Raw genomic sequence first — 14,817 nt, 5'->3', positions numbered from 1 at the left:
TTGAAAAAAATCTGTCGCGTAGAAAATTAGTGAAAGACTCAGAAAGAGCCTCCACATCCAACTGTCTTCGCTTTTTTAAAACAGATGGGGAGGCAGTCGGCTAATTCGAGGGGCCCGCACGTGTTGCATGTCGGGAAACTTCCCTCGCAAGGTGAAATGGAAGAATCCCGAGCGCCGCGGCCCTATGAAGAAGCTCGCGTGAGCGTGCTGCATGCCGGGAGACTTTTTTTTAAGCGGCCTTCCCCGCCCTCAACTGCCTCCAACTCCCCTTCGTTCGAAAGGGGACAGGAAGAAGAAGAAGAAAAAATCGAATCCCCCAACTGTCGCGTCACAAGGGAGAGCGTCGCAGGGGCCCAATGGGGAGGCGCGTGCGGCCCGCGTCCAGCCAATGGGGAGGGAGAGAGGGGCGGGGAGGAGGGCAGACAAAAGGCTCGCGCGAGGCGGAAGCAGGGGGAGGGGACGGGAATTGCTGCCGAGCTCGGCCGCGAGCGTAGGCCGCGACGTCGAGACAAGATGGCGGCGATGATGGCGCCCGCGGGAGGCTCCGCGGCCGGCGCGGCGACGGGCTTCGGGCCGGGCTTGGCGGGCGCCGCCGCCGGCTCGTCCTCGTCGTCCTCGTCGTCCTCCGGCGGCTGCCCGGCGGCCCTGGCCCCGCCGCAGCTGCCCCCGCCGCCCCCCGGCGCGGTGCGTATCGGCGACCGGCTGTACTCGGGGGTGCTGATCACGCTGGAGAACTGCCTCCTGCCGGACGACGCCCTGCGCTTCACGCCTTCCATGGGCAGCGGCCTGGACGCCGAGACCGAGGCGCAGCTCCGCGTCACCGGCTGCGAGCTCATCCAGGCCGCCGGCATCCTGCTCCGACTACCTCAGGTGAGGCCGGGCGGCGCCGGCCCCGGCCCGGGACTAGGCCTCGGGTGGCGGGGAGGGAGGGAGCCCGGCCGCGGGGAGGCCCGCGCAAGGGGGAAGGCGCGGCTGCTCCTCCGGAGGGGCCGGGAGACACGCGTGGTGGGTCGATGGGGCGCCAGGGGGGTTTCCAGACACCTCTCGTGCTTCTAGTTCTCTTCGTAAGGGATCCAAGGAGGAGTATTTAATGCATCTCCCACCTCCCAGCAACTGTTATTTTGTTTTTGGGCTGTTGGGAGCTTGCTGGGCAAGACTAAAAAGTCGCGGATTAGCCTTGTTGAGATTAGAGGCGGATTTAGTTTAGCGAGTGAGTTTCCCCTTGGAGTCTATGGAAGCTCAGTGTCCCTAAGCCGAGGGCAATCCGGGCGCTACAAGGAAGTCTTAGAGCTGGCCTTAAGTCTTCGAGGGAAAAATAATTCTGTCTAATGGCCTGCTCTGGATGAGGCCAACTTTTTCTCACTTCCTCTGTAAGGAGGAAATTGGGCACTTGGTCTCATTCAGAAAGCAGTTTCTACACGTGTAAAAAGGCTTGATTAAATTAAAGGAAGGTGGCTATGTTTGTTTATAGTAAGTGAAATACGTATCAAGGTATTATAAGGGACTAGGCTACCTTGTGAAGGAACACGAAGCTATAAAAATAGTGTGGCACTGTTATTAGGGGCATGGGATGGGGGTCTAGTCCCCACTTCACCATGAAGCCAACAGGGTGACTTTGGGCTAGTCACAGCCTCTTAGCCCAACTTACCTCACAGCCTTGTAGGAATAACAGAGAGAGCAGCAGGAGAGGATTGACGTGGGCCGCTTTGAGTTCATGGTAAGAAAAAAGCAGGGTATAAATCTAATAAATAATTATCTCTACATGGAGCTGTCTCCGATGTCATAGTTCAGTTGCTTGAGAGAGAGAGAAGTGGCACTGTAGGCTTGATAGCAAAAGCCTTGCGCCACTGAATAGGAGGTCTCCTGGGAGCAGTGAACACTCAAGAGACACTAGTGAAAACATTTTGGACTGGATAGTTTTTTGTTCTGATTCCTCAAGGCAGCTTCTGTATTCTTATGTAGAGTTTTTAAAGGCTCAGGGAGTGTGGATTTCAACCTGTCCCTCATGGTGGCTGTGTGGCATTTCCATGCCAGGTTGTATGAATCTCTGAGTAGCTTGGGTTAGGCCTGGGGAGAACAGCAGCAGAGGAGGGTTTGTGTCCTGCTTCTGAGCTTCCCAGAGGCCCAGAGACTAAACTGCAAATTCTTGGCTTGATCCCACAGGGAAGTTTCTAGTTTGTGTAAAGGTCGGTGTAGGTCTGTCAGTAATACTGAGTTATGATAGCTGAGTGCCCAGAAGCAGCGGCTCCTCTTAATACGAGGAGCTGGAGACCAATTAAAAGGGGGTAGTAATTTTCAGTAATACTTAGCTAGAGACTCAAGGGACTGATGTACTGTGTAGATGAGTGCTCTGATAAGGTACAGAAATTCTTAATGGGAAAGGACTGTGCTGGGGAATGGGAAAAAGTAGAGAGGATATTGAAGGCAAGCAAAAAAAGGGGGGGCTTGCTTAGCTGTGGTAGAACGATTGGCGCGGGGGCTTTGATTCCAAGCCTACTTCACAACAAAGGCCTTGTCGGAGGGTTTTATGGGGTAAGTAGAGCTAGCTCCTATGCCTGATCTATGTCCCTAAACTACACTTAAGCCAGATACAACATGAAAATGGCACATGGTTTTGTTGAGTTATGACTGCTTGTAAATGCTTGGTAGAAAACTGGTTGCAAAGTTGATAGGTACATATTATGGGAGCAGTAAGTCCAAATAAACCCTGACTGCTCTTTAGAAGGCCAGATACTGAAGCTGAAGCTCAAATACTTTGGCCACCTAATGAGAAGGAAGGACTCCCTGGAGAAGAGCCTGATGCTGGGAAGGATTGAGGGCAAAAGAAGGAGGGGATGGCAGAGGATGAGGTGGCTGGATGGCGTCACTGGGGAGGTGGGTGTGGGGTGGATGGTGGAGGACAGGAGAACCTGGAGGAATGTTGTCCGCGGGGTCACAAAGAGTCAAACACAACTTAGCAACTGAACAACAGCAAAGTCCAATTCTATTCAGGGACTTTAAACTGTGGAGGATTTCGAAAAAGTTGCTGTATTTAAAGAGAGTGGGAATAAAAGGAGTGAGAGGGGTTGTTGAAGGTTTCCCCCCCCAAGTTAGTGTTTTAGATGTAGGAACCGATGGGGGCCTGTGTGATCCTAGATCAGTTTGGTTCCTCTGTGCCTTGGTGGGGCTTTTCTTCCTTCTTCCGGGCACAATTGAGAAAAGGGTCTGAGACTCTCCAACAGAACACGAACTTTTCATGAGGATCCCGGCAGCAGCCAGGCGGGCGGCAGAAAGAAAAATCTTTTCGTCGAGGTTCCGAAGCTCAGTCGGCTTTCTGTTCCAGGAAGTGAGTGACGTAATGAGCCTTGGCCGGAAATTACAACTGTCCCTGCCCAGTCCTGTATGTTTGCCAGTGCATTCCCAGAAGGCCTGATAATTACTACTTCTCTGGAGATGCGGGTTTTTCCCTGCTGTTTTTTTCTCTCTCTCTCTTATGCTGAAACTGGCTTGCTGTGCCTCACTCCTCACACACAAATACTTGTTTTGGTTCTTTGAAAATACTTTAAGTGTAATCTGCTCTTCTTTTTCCTTCAGGATTCTTTCCAGCATTTTGGACTCCCAGATTAGGTTTTTCTTTTTTAATTAGAGGCGAGTTGGGAGGGAGAAAAAGCAAAGTACTTTTTAAAGAATTAAAACTGGATATTTTGTTAATCAGCTTTTTTGTTTGTTCAAAATAAATATTGGTTGCCTTTTAAGGGAAAAGCTATCCCAAGGCGATCTTCAACAATAAAAACATTTAGTATTTATGTTTATATTGTAACTATAGTGTTTCTTTATAACTAATGTTAAGGGTTGAATCCAGGGATATATCCCACTGACAGAACGGCTTCTACTGTTGGAAGCAAGAGAGGTCACTTCCCCCTCCTTTCCACAGGCCCTCCTTTACTGTCATGTCCTCTGAGCTTGTTTCACAGGGTCTGAAACCTTCCAAAGCTTATTCTCAGGGGATACAGCGAACTTACTGGGGCAGGAAGACTAGGATATGCCCAATAGGGTAACCTTGGCTTCAGCCCTAAATCTGGGTATAGACACATTAGCCATATTGGTCATCTCTGACCCCAGTCATTGTCACTGTCTGAATTAAATGAAGCTTTTTGGTGTAAGTGAGCCCATTTGAAAATCATTTTTCACCCGCTGGAACTACATGGTTCTATCTTACCTGGGAACTACTGGATCTTCTCTCAGATATGGGCACATCGTTTCTGTGTAGCACTAGTGTGAGGACTCTGTCCCTATACTTAACCTTGCAAAACTTCCTTTGGGGCTGGTCGTAGGAGAGGCTGTATGGGGGGACACCGGTTTACTCTACAGGTAAGTAGAGAAGAGCATGTAGAACGTATGTGGTATAACAGATGCCAGGTCTTGGAATATTTTTCACAATTTTAATGTTAGAAGAATTAGCTTCACAGGCTTATAACTTAGCAAAGGTTGGTTGGTGAGATTGGTGCTCTTTGTAAGGAAACATGAGAAAAGTTATCAATGGAAAACTTGATTTTTATCTTGCTGATCTAAGTAATCAGTCGGTTCCCTATGCATTGGAAAACCACAGTGGTCTGTTTTCAATTCCTTCAGACAGTTTTGCTTTGGCAGTATTGATACAAATGTTAATTTACAGTGCCGTTTTTCCTTAGGTGGCCATGGCTACAGGGCAGGTGCTGTTCCAGCGTTTCTTCTATACAAAATCGTTTGTGAAGCATTCCATGGAGGTTGGTGGCTTCTATTTTGAAATCAGTGGGTACCCTGCCCTGTTTCGTATATAACCCATTAGGATACCTTATTCGCAACCCTGTCCCAGCCCCACAATTCTGCATATTTAGTTACAAAGAATGGCCCAGGTTATTGCTTACTCCAAGCAGGTGTGCTTAGCATTACCATGGCCTGGTCTCACAAAGTGCAGTGGGTAGTCGGAACGGCGGGGGGTGCTGGGCACCATTTGCTCAATTCCCCACCTGGGCGCAGCTTGCCGTGTGATCTCCGCTTCCCCCACAGAACAGGCCAACCTGCTCCAGTTCAGACGGCCTAAGAAGCCATTTCTGGGCGCGCGTATCGGCAAACCTGCAGTTCGAACAAGCCACCCTGGCCTGTATAGCTATAATGAGTAACCCCGCAGCCACTTGCTTTTCCTTTCCAGAGCATACTTATCTTGACTTTTGAGGGGGAATTATGAAATCCGTTTCATGTACCACCATAGCGCCCGTTAAGAATGCCGTCGTTTGCATTTGAGGCAGCTTCACAAAAGAACCAGCAATTCGTAATGGCTACATAAAGCCAGAGAGTGTGCGGTTGTGTATGAAATCACAGCTGCTTTTATGATGATTTAGTGCTCTTATAGCCTACTTTTCTTCCACCATTGACAGTTGAAAAAGAAAAAGAGCATCCATGGGCTTCCTAGGTGGTCTCCCATCCAGGCACTTGATGGACCCGACCTTCATGGTTTTAGCAAGATGGGTGCATCGTATGCCCTAGGAGCATGTGCTTGATCCTCAGCCAAAGGGCTAGCTGGAATATACCCGTCTCTTCCTCTTCCTTCATCTAGCAAAATAGCCAAACAAGCTCTCATCAAAAGCTGGAGTCTTCCCCAACCTCCAGAAGTTTGGGCTGCTGCTCTCAACACTCCTGACCAGAGACCATGCTAGCTGGGGCTGATGGGAATTGCTGCCACAGACCTGGAGCTTGGCCACTTCAGCCAGCCTCTCCCAACTGGGAAAGAACAGTATTTGCACCTTCTTTGCTCTATCTGAGAAGGCACCATTTTGGCCTCGGGGGGCGGAGAGAGAGCCACAGGTGGTTCTTGGCCATAGAAAAGGCCCTCTCTGCCATAGCCTTCCAAGCTAGTTTGACATCTCAGACCGTGTAAAGCTTTGTTTGCAGAACGTTCCTTCGAATTGCTCCCAGAGACACGTCCAGTGAAATTGTCGGTGCGCAGAGTGGCCGAGCGGCCAGCTGTTGCGCTGGCTCGCCTGCAGGCCAGAATGAAACGGCGTGTCCCCTGTGCTTACCTTCCAGCACGTGTCAATGGCTTGTGTTCACTTGGCCTCCAAAATCGAAGAAGCACCAAGGCGCATCAGGGACGTCATTAACGTATTCCACAGACTTCGCTTTCTGAGAGAGAAAAAGTAAGCCTAGAAGTTGGGGGGATCTGGGGGGACCCTCAGCCTTAGGTGTTCATAGCATTGACTTCAGTTTGCAGCCAGTCGATCGTCTCGACTGGATTTCAAGTGGAGCCCCAGCTAGAAAAGCGGTAGAGTATTTTGCCAATCTCAGAAAGAATTTCGCATTTCCGGGAAGCGGAGCTGTGACTTAATGATAGTGTAGCGCAAAGAAGTCTTAATACAGCGACTTAGCATGGTGTGCAGCGGGGGAAATTGCCCTGGGTTGAACTAGGAGCCGTCCAGCTGTGACTGATTTAGGCAAGTCTGGGTTGAGAAAGCTTTGGACTGCTAAGGGCTGGCTGATCACACTGGAGGGAATGCTGCCTCAGCTCTGTGGCTAAAGAGGTGTTGACAGTTTCCCCTTGATATGCTCAGAGGCTAGAAGGTCAATCCCAGAGAGGGAATCCCAGTTTCACTGCTGAGGGAATCAACTGTTTATGTGCTTGGAGGTGGTATTTTGGGCCACTGTGTCTCATCAGCCGGCGGCTAAGAAAGCCCCTGCACCTTACCTCATCTGTCGCTTTCCCATTTCAACTCCTCTGCCCGTTCTCCCCTTCCTAAACAGGAAGCCGGTACCTCTAATACTGGATCAGGATTATGTTAACTTGAAGAACCAAATCATAAAAGCCGAGAGGAGAGTCCTGAAGGAACTGGGATTCTGTGTGCACGTGAAGCATCCTCACAAGGTTTGTGTTGCTCTTTCACTCCCTCGCTGCGTGAGCGCGTGTTCTGAGTAGCTGCCGAACCCGTAGCTGAGCCGTAGTTAACAGCAGTTGCCGTCTTTGTTTCTCATTTCAAGAAAAGCCCGCTAGTTGGTCCGGTGTCTCATGTGGTGAGTGAAGACGGGCGGCTTCAGATTTAAAAGTGCTGAGTAGTCTTAGCTATACTTGGATGCTCCACTCCAAGTCCTTAGCATGAAAGCTGCTTTTCCTTGTGCGTGCAGGTAACTTCGCGTTGTGAGTGTTGGGCAGTGTGCGAGGAGGCTCTGGGGCCAGCCCTGCACTGGTTCCATGCAGAACGGGGCTCGCTGCTTCAGGGAAGGGCTCGCGGCAACCAGCAGAGCTCGCTCTGCCTTTCCTTCCGCCTCCCTTCACGTCGCCGCTTCCTTCTTGCCAAGGTGGAAGAAACTGGGGAACACAATTGCCGTTCCATTTACAGGGAGGTCCAGGGAGGCCAGCAGCTTGTGGGGGGCAGGGTTAGCTGGCAGCAGTGGGGTAAAATGGCCTGGTCCCGTCTTAGCATAGCAGCAGCTGGCCTCGGAAATATGCCCGCACGCTGCTGGGTGGTTTTGCCTGGGCGGCTGCAGCCGGGAGGACGAGCCTGCCTGTGCCCCAGCTGGGCTTGAGCGAGTCCCTTCTCCGGCTCAGGCATGCCACCAGCCTCCCCGCCGGCCTTGGTGCCTCTGCCGGGGGTTGACCAGTTTTGCTACAGAGATGCCCGTGTTCGCTACCAGTGCTGGCACCGTTAGAGCTATAGCCAGTGCAGTGCACAGAGGGGCTTCAGTTGGGGTGGTTCTGAGCCAGCCACCCTCCCTCGCCCCGGCCTGCCCCTCAGGGCTTTTAGGACCTTGTTTGCTGCCCTGATCTCCTTAAATTAAGGAAGGGTGAGAACAGAAGGTGAATAGAATCTGCTGCTGCGTATGTGAGCTTGAATGAAGGCCACCTGGACTATCACCTGTGCCGCTGTGAACCTCTCAGGAGGTGCTGGGTCATCCCGAGCTGTAGTTGGTGGTCACCCTGCGGCACAAATTCCTCCTGTCTGGCCTCTTTCAGCCCTTGGTTTCTGCAGCCTGTCACGGTGCTTGGTTTGGTTTTGTAAAAATTTCAAAGCCTGTCCTGATGGTTCTGACTCTTGAGTCAGTTAACTTGAAACTCCCACGTTGCACAGCCTCTCCGCTCTGGCCAGTCCTGCTGCTCCGCTAGCAAGCCGTTGAGCATCCTTACTCTTCCCTCTTTCTTTAGTGGCTTCTACTCTAGGCTTGAGGCGGGCACTGAAAAAGGGAGGCACCCTAATCCCAGCGGTCTTTGGATAGCTCAGGAAGCACCTGTAAGCAGGTTAGAGCCATGGATTTAAAAGGCCGAGCCTGCAGAGCTGAGCACAGAGGAGATCAGTTTTTGCTTTGCAGCCATGTTTTGGGTCCCACTTCTCTGCCTACCCAGGGCACACGGTGGGCATTCCTAGTCCTCATGGATAACTTCATGGTCCAGAGTAGAGCAACCTGGCTTGCATGGGCCACCCTCCTCTATCTAAGTAGAAACCTCGGACCCCAGCTCGATCGCCTGTATAACGCAATCACCCATATCTTCCAGATAATCGTTATGTACCTTCAGGTATTAGAATGTGAACGTAGTCAACACCTGGTCCAGACCTCATGGTAAGTTGATGCTTCTTGTTTTGCTTGAGGCCAGCAGGGCAGTGGCAGAAATGTGTCAAACATGTTTGGGGGCAGCCCCCACTCGCTCCTGTGCCGCGTTTGTGGCATTCCGTCTTAGGTCTTAGCATGGAATGCCGCTTCTGTCATTCCACGTTGATGGGCCTCTTTGTAAGCGGCTCAGACAGTGTCTTACCTGGTAAGAGACCTTGAAACCCTCATGGGTCCCCGCTCTGCTCTTCCTCCTCCCACTGCCCGTTGAGTTCCTTTTAAAACGAAAGCGCTCCGAGTGTGCGTGAACTTCAGGGCCTCGCTGGGTCAGACCAGCTAGGTCAAGGTCCAATTCCAGCAGGGCCTGGAGGCAGCGGCTCTTCCCTGTTCACAGCATGTGTTGATCCAAGGTATACTGCTCCTGTGTATGGCTGTTCCACCTTGCTATGGCTATGTGTACCTGTGGTTATGGGTGCGGGGAGGGGGTCTCTCTTCCCATACAAGCAATTCCCCCCAAAACGTTTGTTGAAACACTCCCTTTCATGGACTCCTTTTACATCTTGCAACTTAGACACGTTTCCAGCTGCTCACCCTGGGGGAAGTAATACCTCGTTTTCATATGCAGTCTGTCTTGGGCCTGGTTTTAACTCTCTGGGAACCGATCATCCCCCTCTCCCCTGGTTTCGTTTATCAATCAGTAACCTGTGAAACTGACATGACGTAAAAGTTGATCTAGACGCAATTGATATGAACTGATATCTGGTGCTGTGTGGAAGGAGAACCTCTCTTGACTCTTCTTTTCTGTTGCTCTTTTGATCAAAGGGTAGCCTCTGAGGGTAAGTGACTAAGACTTCTCCTCTGCTGCCCAAGCGCTATGGTGCAGGGATTACTGCCGTCTTCAGTCAAATCCAAGCAGGCTCCGCAGAGAGAAGGCTGACTAGACAGGTGGTATGCCATACATAGTAGAGTTGCAACGGGCCGGCTTCTGCTTGTGGTTTCCTCCCCGACTTGTTTCACTTTGATTTGCACACGTTACAGATAAGTCTGTGTGACTGGCACGATGCTCTGATACCATGTGTTTTATAAATATATGTATAGATATATATTTATTTAAAGCAAAATGCTTAATTAAAGTTGGGGTTTCAGTCTGACTGGGTCGTGAGGGTGGGAGGGGGGGATGATAAAGGCTGGAAAGAACATCTGTAACGTTTCGTTTTGTTATTTTTACTTTCGTGACCGAAACCTTGCGTGTTGCAATAAAGAGATGTGTGAACCTTCCTTAGCTGCCAGATGACAAAGCACCACACCGGTTTTTCTGTTATTCTTTAAAAGGTAGACCTGCCCGTCACTGTTCAGTGTGTCCGCTGGGGCTTTGGATGTGTTTTCTTCATCAGCACCAGCCCCCTGTGCCTCACGACACACACCTTTGGAACTCAAGGGCCTTAGAAATTAGGCTGTCACTTAGAATCCGGGGGTGGGATAGAGAAATGGCGGCAAATAAATCCAGGCTCCAGCTAGGTGCAGGCAACCCGTTTGGTTGTCCCGCATGGTCATTCAAATCCCATCTTGTGTCTGATGGGAAGGAAGACCTACAGTAAAACTTTGCTTAGTGAATTGTCCCATAAAAATGCTGTATCCTGTCACATAACAGCCAAGTTTTAGGGTGCAAAAGGGTGCTTACAGAATCGTAGGAGACACTGAAATAGCCACGTCCAGAGGAGTTATGCAGGTAAAGAATTGGATAACCCTGTAAGGCTGGTCTGGTCCGTAGTCCAACCCAGCTGAGTTGGCCAGAGACACGATTTGCGGGTATCTGGATCTGGTTACTCGACATGGTAGAGGCCTCCATCCCAACGCACCTCTTGCTGCCTTCTCCCAATCCAGGGACAAAATTGCAGCTAACCGAGGCTGGTCATTCTTGATCCCTTGAACCCGGATCAGGCATCCTGGCATTAGCCCTTCTGTGCAAATTCAGTCTTCCAAGACTCACTTTACATAGTTATCCATTCCATAATATAACAAAGCTTTGCTCTGTATCTAGTTCTTAATCTGCCTGATATCCTGGACCGTAAGATAATTGTAATTGCTGCGTTTCTGAGTGCACTCGAGGGTTTTGGTTGCAAAAAAATGCCGTGCCGAGTCTTCTTTGGAAGGTCCCCTGTGCATAAAGTTACTGACGGTGGATCATATGCAGTATTTTTGCCGTTGCCCTCATTCTGTGAGCATTTGTTTTGAGACACCTTGTTACAGTGGGGCAATGAGGAACCAGCCAGCCAAACGACAGCCCAGCAGCTTGAAGGCAGTGGCTTGAACTGTGGCCCTTCGGTGGTGACCTCGCTAAACATCAGAGCTGGACTTCCGTGACTGTGTCTTGTGCTCAGAAAGGAATGTGTTTTGAAAAAGCATCCGAACGGAAAACTGGTCCCTCCGAAAGGAACTTGCGGTGAAAGGACGGGATGTTGGACAAGCCTCCCTGGGATCTACAGCTTCAGACTGTTTTGAGTTTGCATGTTGTTGCGCATCACGGGATTAAGCCTAGATTTTGAAGACAGTCCTTCAAACTCTGCCAGAAGTTGTGCCTTCCGAGACTAAACTAAAAATCATTGTGCTTTGCATGGAAACAGGCCAGTAGAGCATAGCAAGCAGAAAAGTGAAGTTAAAATGGGTTCTCTCTCATAAAATGCCAGCATCCAGTTGATAAACTTCTGATAGCCATCATTCCCTGGATGGAGGCTGTCCGTCTGATCACTCCACCTTCTTGTCAGATTCCACAAGGTGCTCTGTCATTCAGCCCTTAGCTGTAAACTGCCTAGGGAAAACTAGCTACTAGAGACCAAAAGTAGCCTAGCCCACCGAGGGGCTCAGCTGGCGCTGGCAACCTCCTTTCTTGTCTTGTCTTTCAGGAACTACATGAACGACAGCCTGCGGACAGACGTCTTTGTGAGGTTCCACCCGGAAAGCATTGCCTGTGCCTGCATTTATCTTGCTGCTAGAACCCTTCAGGTTGGTACAAGCTGCATCCACCCTCCTGCTTTCCCCGTGGGCCTCCCGCAACTGAGGAGTAAAACCGTGAACTCCTTTTGAGTGCACCACGTTGGGATGTAGTTTAGTGGTACTGGTTTCTTTGTACTTTGCCCTCGTGCACAGAAAATGGTGCATTAGGGGGTGGTTGTTTTCCACCTGTTCCCACCTGTTAGCTTCCTGGCCTTGTTCTGCTCTCAGGCACCTGAGGATTACCAAACCTGTTGATCCGTACATGCATAGATCAATTTCTTACTTGCAGCTGGAATTCCTTGAAATAGTCTTGTGCTGATGCTCAAAACGGCAGGTCCAGAGGAGTTTTTTTTAGTGTGTTGGGGTTCATCTCTCCCGCCTGCCTTTTATTTAGACTTTTGGGTACTTTGCCTCCCTTTGGCCACTTCAGAAACAGTGACATTCTGTGGCAGTAACCGGGACCGTTTCTCAGATGTGTCCACAGCTTGCAAATGTTCTCACCCCCTCTCAGTGGAGGAAACCTGAGGCTGAGCACCTTCAAACCCCTGATTCTCAGAGTTGCTCGGGTTTGCTAGCAGGAATGTGTGGGATCCCTTTCCAGACGCGTGTGGAAAACTCCCTTTCAGACTTGACAACGAATAGTGGGCCATTGGCAAAGCCGCGTGGAGCTTCATGCCCCGGGCATGAATTAGCCCAGTGGGATTTCTGTCTCTCATACCATCCCTCAGCTCGCTTTGGTTCTGATACTTGCCTGTCAGCGTCTGGTGCTGGTGGGGAAGGAGCAGTTCCGAAGCCCCCCTTGGCCCTGCACTTCTCTGGCCTCTGTCTTGGGAAGGGAATAGAATACGCGGGAAGAGCTTGGCCGGTTCTCTTTGTGAGCTCGTGGCCCCCGGGATCGTGGCTGCCTGGGCGTGAAGGTGTGTTCTGCAGCATCTTCGATGAAGTGGAGGCTGCCTGGGGAGGGTCAGGCGAGGCCCGCTAGGAGTTCACCTGCACCATGGGTGCCTCGTGTTGGAAGAGGGTGAACTTAATGCAAGCCCGGTGGCCTGGTTTGGACACGGCTGCAGTGTGACTGCATTCCCCGTGTTGGAAGAGACTCTTAAATCGGTTTGCCCTGTTCCTCACAGATTCCTCTTCCCAATCGCCCCCACTGGTTTCTACTCTTTGGAGCCACAGAGGAGGAAATTCAGGAGATCTGTATGAAGATTTTACAACTATACACACGGAAAAAGGTTTGTTAGTGCCCGAGCTGTTGGGGGGGGGGGCGGTTTCTCCCAAAACATGGGGACAGGATAAGCACAGAGGGCCCTTGGCAAGTTAGAGCCAGAATTCAAAGCTTGATTTCCAGACGCCATGGCCCCTCGCTGTGCCACATGGATGTTGTGTTCTATTTAGAGGCAGACACATGGGTGTTGGAAGCAGCCTCGCCCATTACCCTCTCCCTGCTGCGGCGGCCTTCCCTTTTCGTTCTTGCCCTGGCATTTTAAGACCACTGGGAAGGCGCCGTGCACCACCGGCCTGTCTTGGCACCCAAATAGCGCTGACACGCCTGCTCTCTCCCCTTGCGTTTGCAGGTCGATTTGGCGATCCTAGAAGGGCGAGTAGAAAAGAAGAAGCTGGCCATTGAAGAAGCAAAAGCACAAGCCAAGGGCCTTCTAGCAGACGGGAAGCCCAGTCTGGACGCTGTGTCGGGGTTCTCCCCTGTCCCCAAAACCGGTTGGTTCTCCTGATGTGTGGGGTTTGTTTGCTACTCAAGGCAGGCCTGGGTGATACTGGGAGCAGAATGAAGCAGCTGGATGTCGGGGTGTCATAATACTTCAAGCTGTCGGGGTGGGGGGTGCAGTTTCCTTTCGGTGCTCCCCTGCGCTAAAAAAAGACAAGAAGAAAAGGTCGCCTCGCAAGTGGAAAACGAGCATGCCAGGGGAGTCCTTGGCGTACTGTGCGGGCTCGGCTTGAAAATGGGGACAAGCAGGAATTGCTGGGCCCAGAGCCAGTGAAGTGCCACCTCTTAGATGGCCTGACAGGCCCCCGAGTTAGGTTGAACTTGAACTGAAGAACCTTCCAGGCTTTTTCCAGGGTTTCCTGAGCATGGCCTATGGAAGCAGGATGTATATTAAGCTGAGCTTTCTGAGACGCAGGCCCGAAGACCGCCTGACCGGATTCTCTTCTCTTTTCTGCTGCTTTAGAATCTCCAAAAGAAAGCAAAGGAACCAAACCTTCCCCGCTTGCCATGCAAGTGATAAAAAACGCCAAGAGGAAAACAGAAGGGATAAAGAAGGTGAAATCCAACAGTCCCATTAACGGGTAAGACCTGTGCACTGGCTTCTGCTGCGTTTAGTTTGTTATGTTTGCGCAGTAAGGCGGACTCGTGGCAGTACGGGAAAGGACCAGTAAGGACTGGAGGCTTGACTGGCAGGAGCCACCGTCTTGGCCGCTCCCCCGCAGCTTTGCTCATTGCAGTGGGGGATAAAAATAGACCCCAACACTTCCCAGAACGGCCAGAGAGCAGACATAGCGTACTTCACTTACTCCTAGGCAAAGATTTCGAAGCCCTGTCTCTAATTCTACTCTCTGCCCCGCCTGCTTCCTAGCCTTGCCCAGAAGCACGTTTTCCCAACCAAGAGAACTAGAAACCTGCTTTGACGTGAAACCAAAGTGGCGTAGCCAGGAAGTTGGATTTTGCACGTTGGGCCATGTCATGCGCCAGGTTGCGGGTTTGCCACTGGGGAGGGGACCGTCAGGCATTGAATGGGGGGGGCACACGAGGACAGAAGCCGCATGCGATGACCGGGACCTTCCTTGTCCTCACAGCATTCAGAAAGGCCGGGAGAGCAGGAGCCGGAGTGGGAGCAGGGAGCAGAGCTACTCCAGATCGCCCTCTCGGTCTCCATCTGCCAAGCAGAGGTACGTCCTGCAGCCGGGTCACCGTTCCGACTCTCGGGATCTTGCCCCAGGGGGAGAGCAGCCCACTGAGGGCACTGCCTCTACCCTCTTTCGGAGGGGACAGCGAAAGGCCCCTTCCCAGGTTTTGGCCACTCCTTCCCCACCATGGCTGTGCTGGCCGGAAGTCCCGAGAGCTGCAGTCCAGAAGACCCCATGCTGGGGAGGCTGCCCGGGTGGTAGCGACTGCCCCCCGCTTGTGGTGGCACGGACGTCAGACGTGCGAGTCAATGGGCCCGGGTCTCGTAAGCGGGGGCAGCTGGTGCCCAGAAGGGCAGCACTCAGGCTCCTCCTCCTTCCCCCCCCCTTCACATTAAACAAGACTGGCCC

The 14,817-nt window shown here is 51.5% G+C and overlaps 1 protein-coding gene across 2 annotated transcripts in view; it reads left to right on the top strand.

Moving 5' to 3' along the window:
* Positions 1 to 2,910: 2,910 nt before the first annotated feature.
* Positions 2,911 to 14,817, top strand: part of CCNL2 (cyclin L2) — a 13,717-nt gene continuing 1,810 nt past the window's right edge. Inside the window, exons 1-9 of one of the 2 annotated variants that reach the window (XM_044445253.1) lie at positions 2,911 to 4,745; positions 6,046 to 6,155; positions 6,757 to 6,877; positions 8,501 to 8,565; positions 11,457 to 11,556; positions 12,675 to 12,779; positions 13,122 to 13,263; positions 13,734 to 13,851; positions 14,359 to 14,451. In XM_044445253.1, the coding sequence (XP_044301188.1) occupies positions 4,677 to 4,745; positions 6,046 to 6,155; positions 6,757 to 6,877; positions 8,501 to 8,565; positions 11,457 to 11,556; positions 12,675 to 12,779; positions 13,122 to 13,263; positions 13,734 to 13,851; positions 14,359 to 14,451 (923 nt within the window). In that variant the 5' untranslated portion in view covers positions 2,911 to 4,676. Of the gene's footprint in view, positions 4,746 to 6,045; positions 6,156 to 6,756; positions 6,878 to 8,500; positions 8,566 to 9,399; positions 11,178 to 11,456; positions 11,557 to 12,674; positions 12,780 to 13,121; positions 13,264 to 13,733; positions 13,852 to 14,358; positions 14,452 to 14,817 lie in introns of those variants that run through there. The other variant, XM_044445256.1, reaches the window with a different exon arrangement.

This window comes from Varanus komodoensis, unplaced genomic scaffold, assembly GCF_004798865.1.
Source record: "Varanus komodoensis strain SLA01 unplaced genomic scaffold, ASM479886v1 scaffold48, whole genome shotgun sequence".
In the NCBI taxonomy this organism is placed as follows: domain Eukaryota; kingdom Metazoa; phylum Chordata; class Lepidosauria; order Squamata; family Varanidae; genus Varanus; species Varanus komodoensis.
This window is presented reverse-complemented; position numbering and strand designations above follow the sequence as displayed.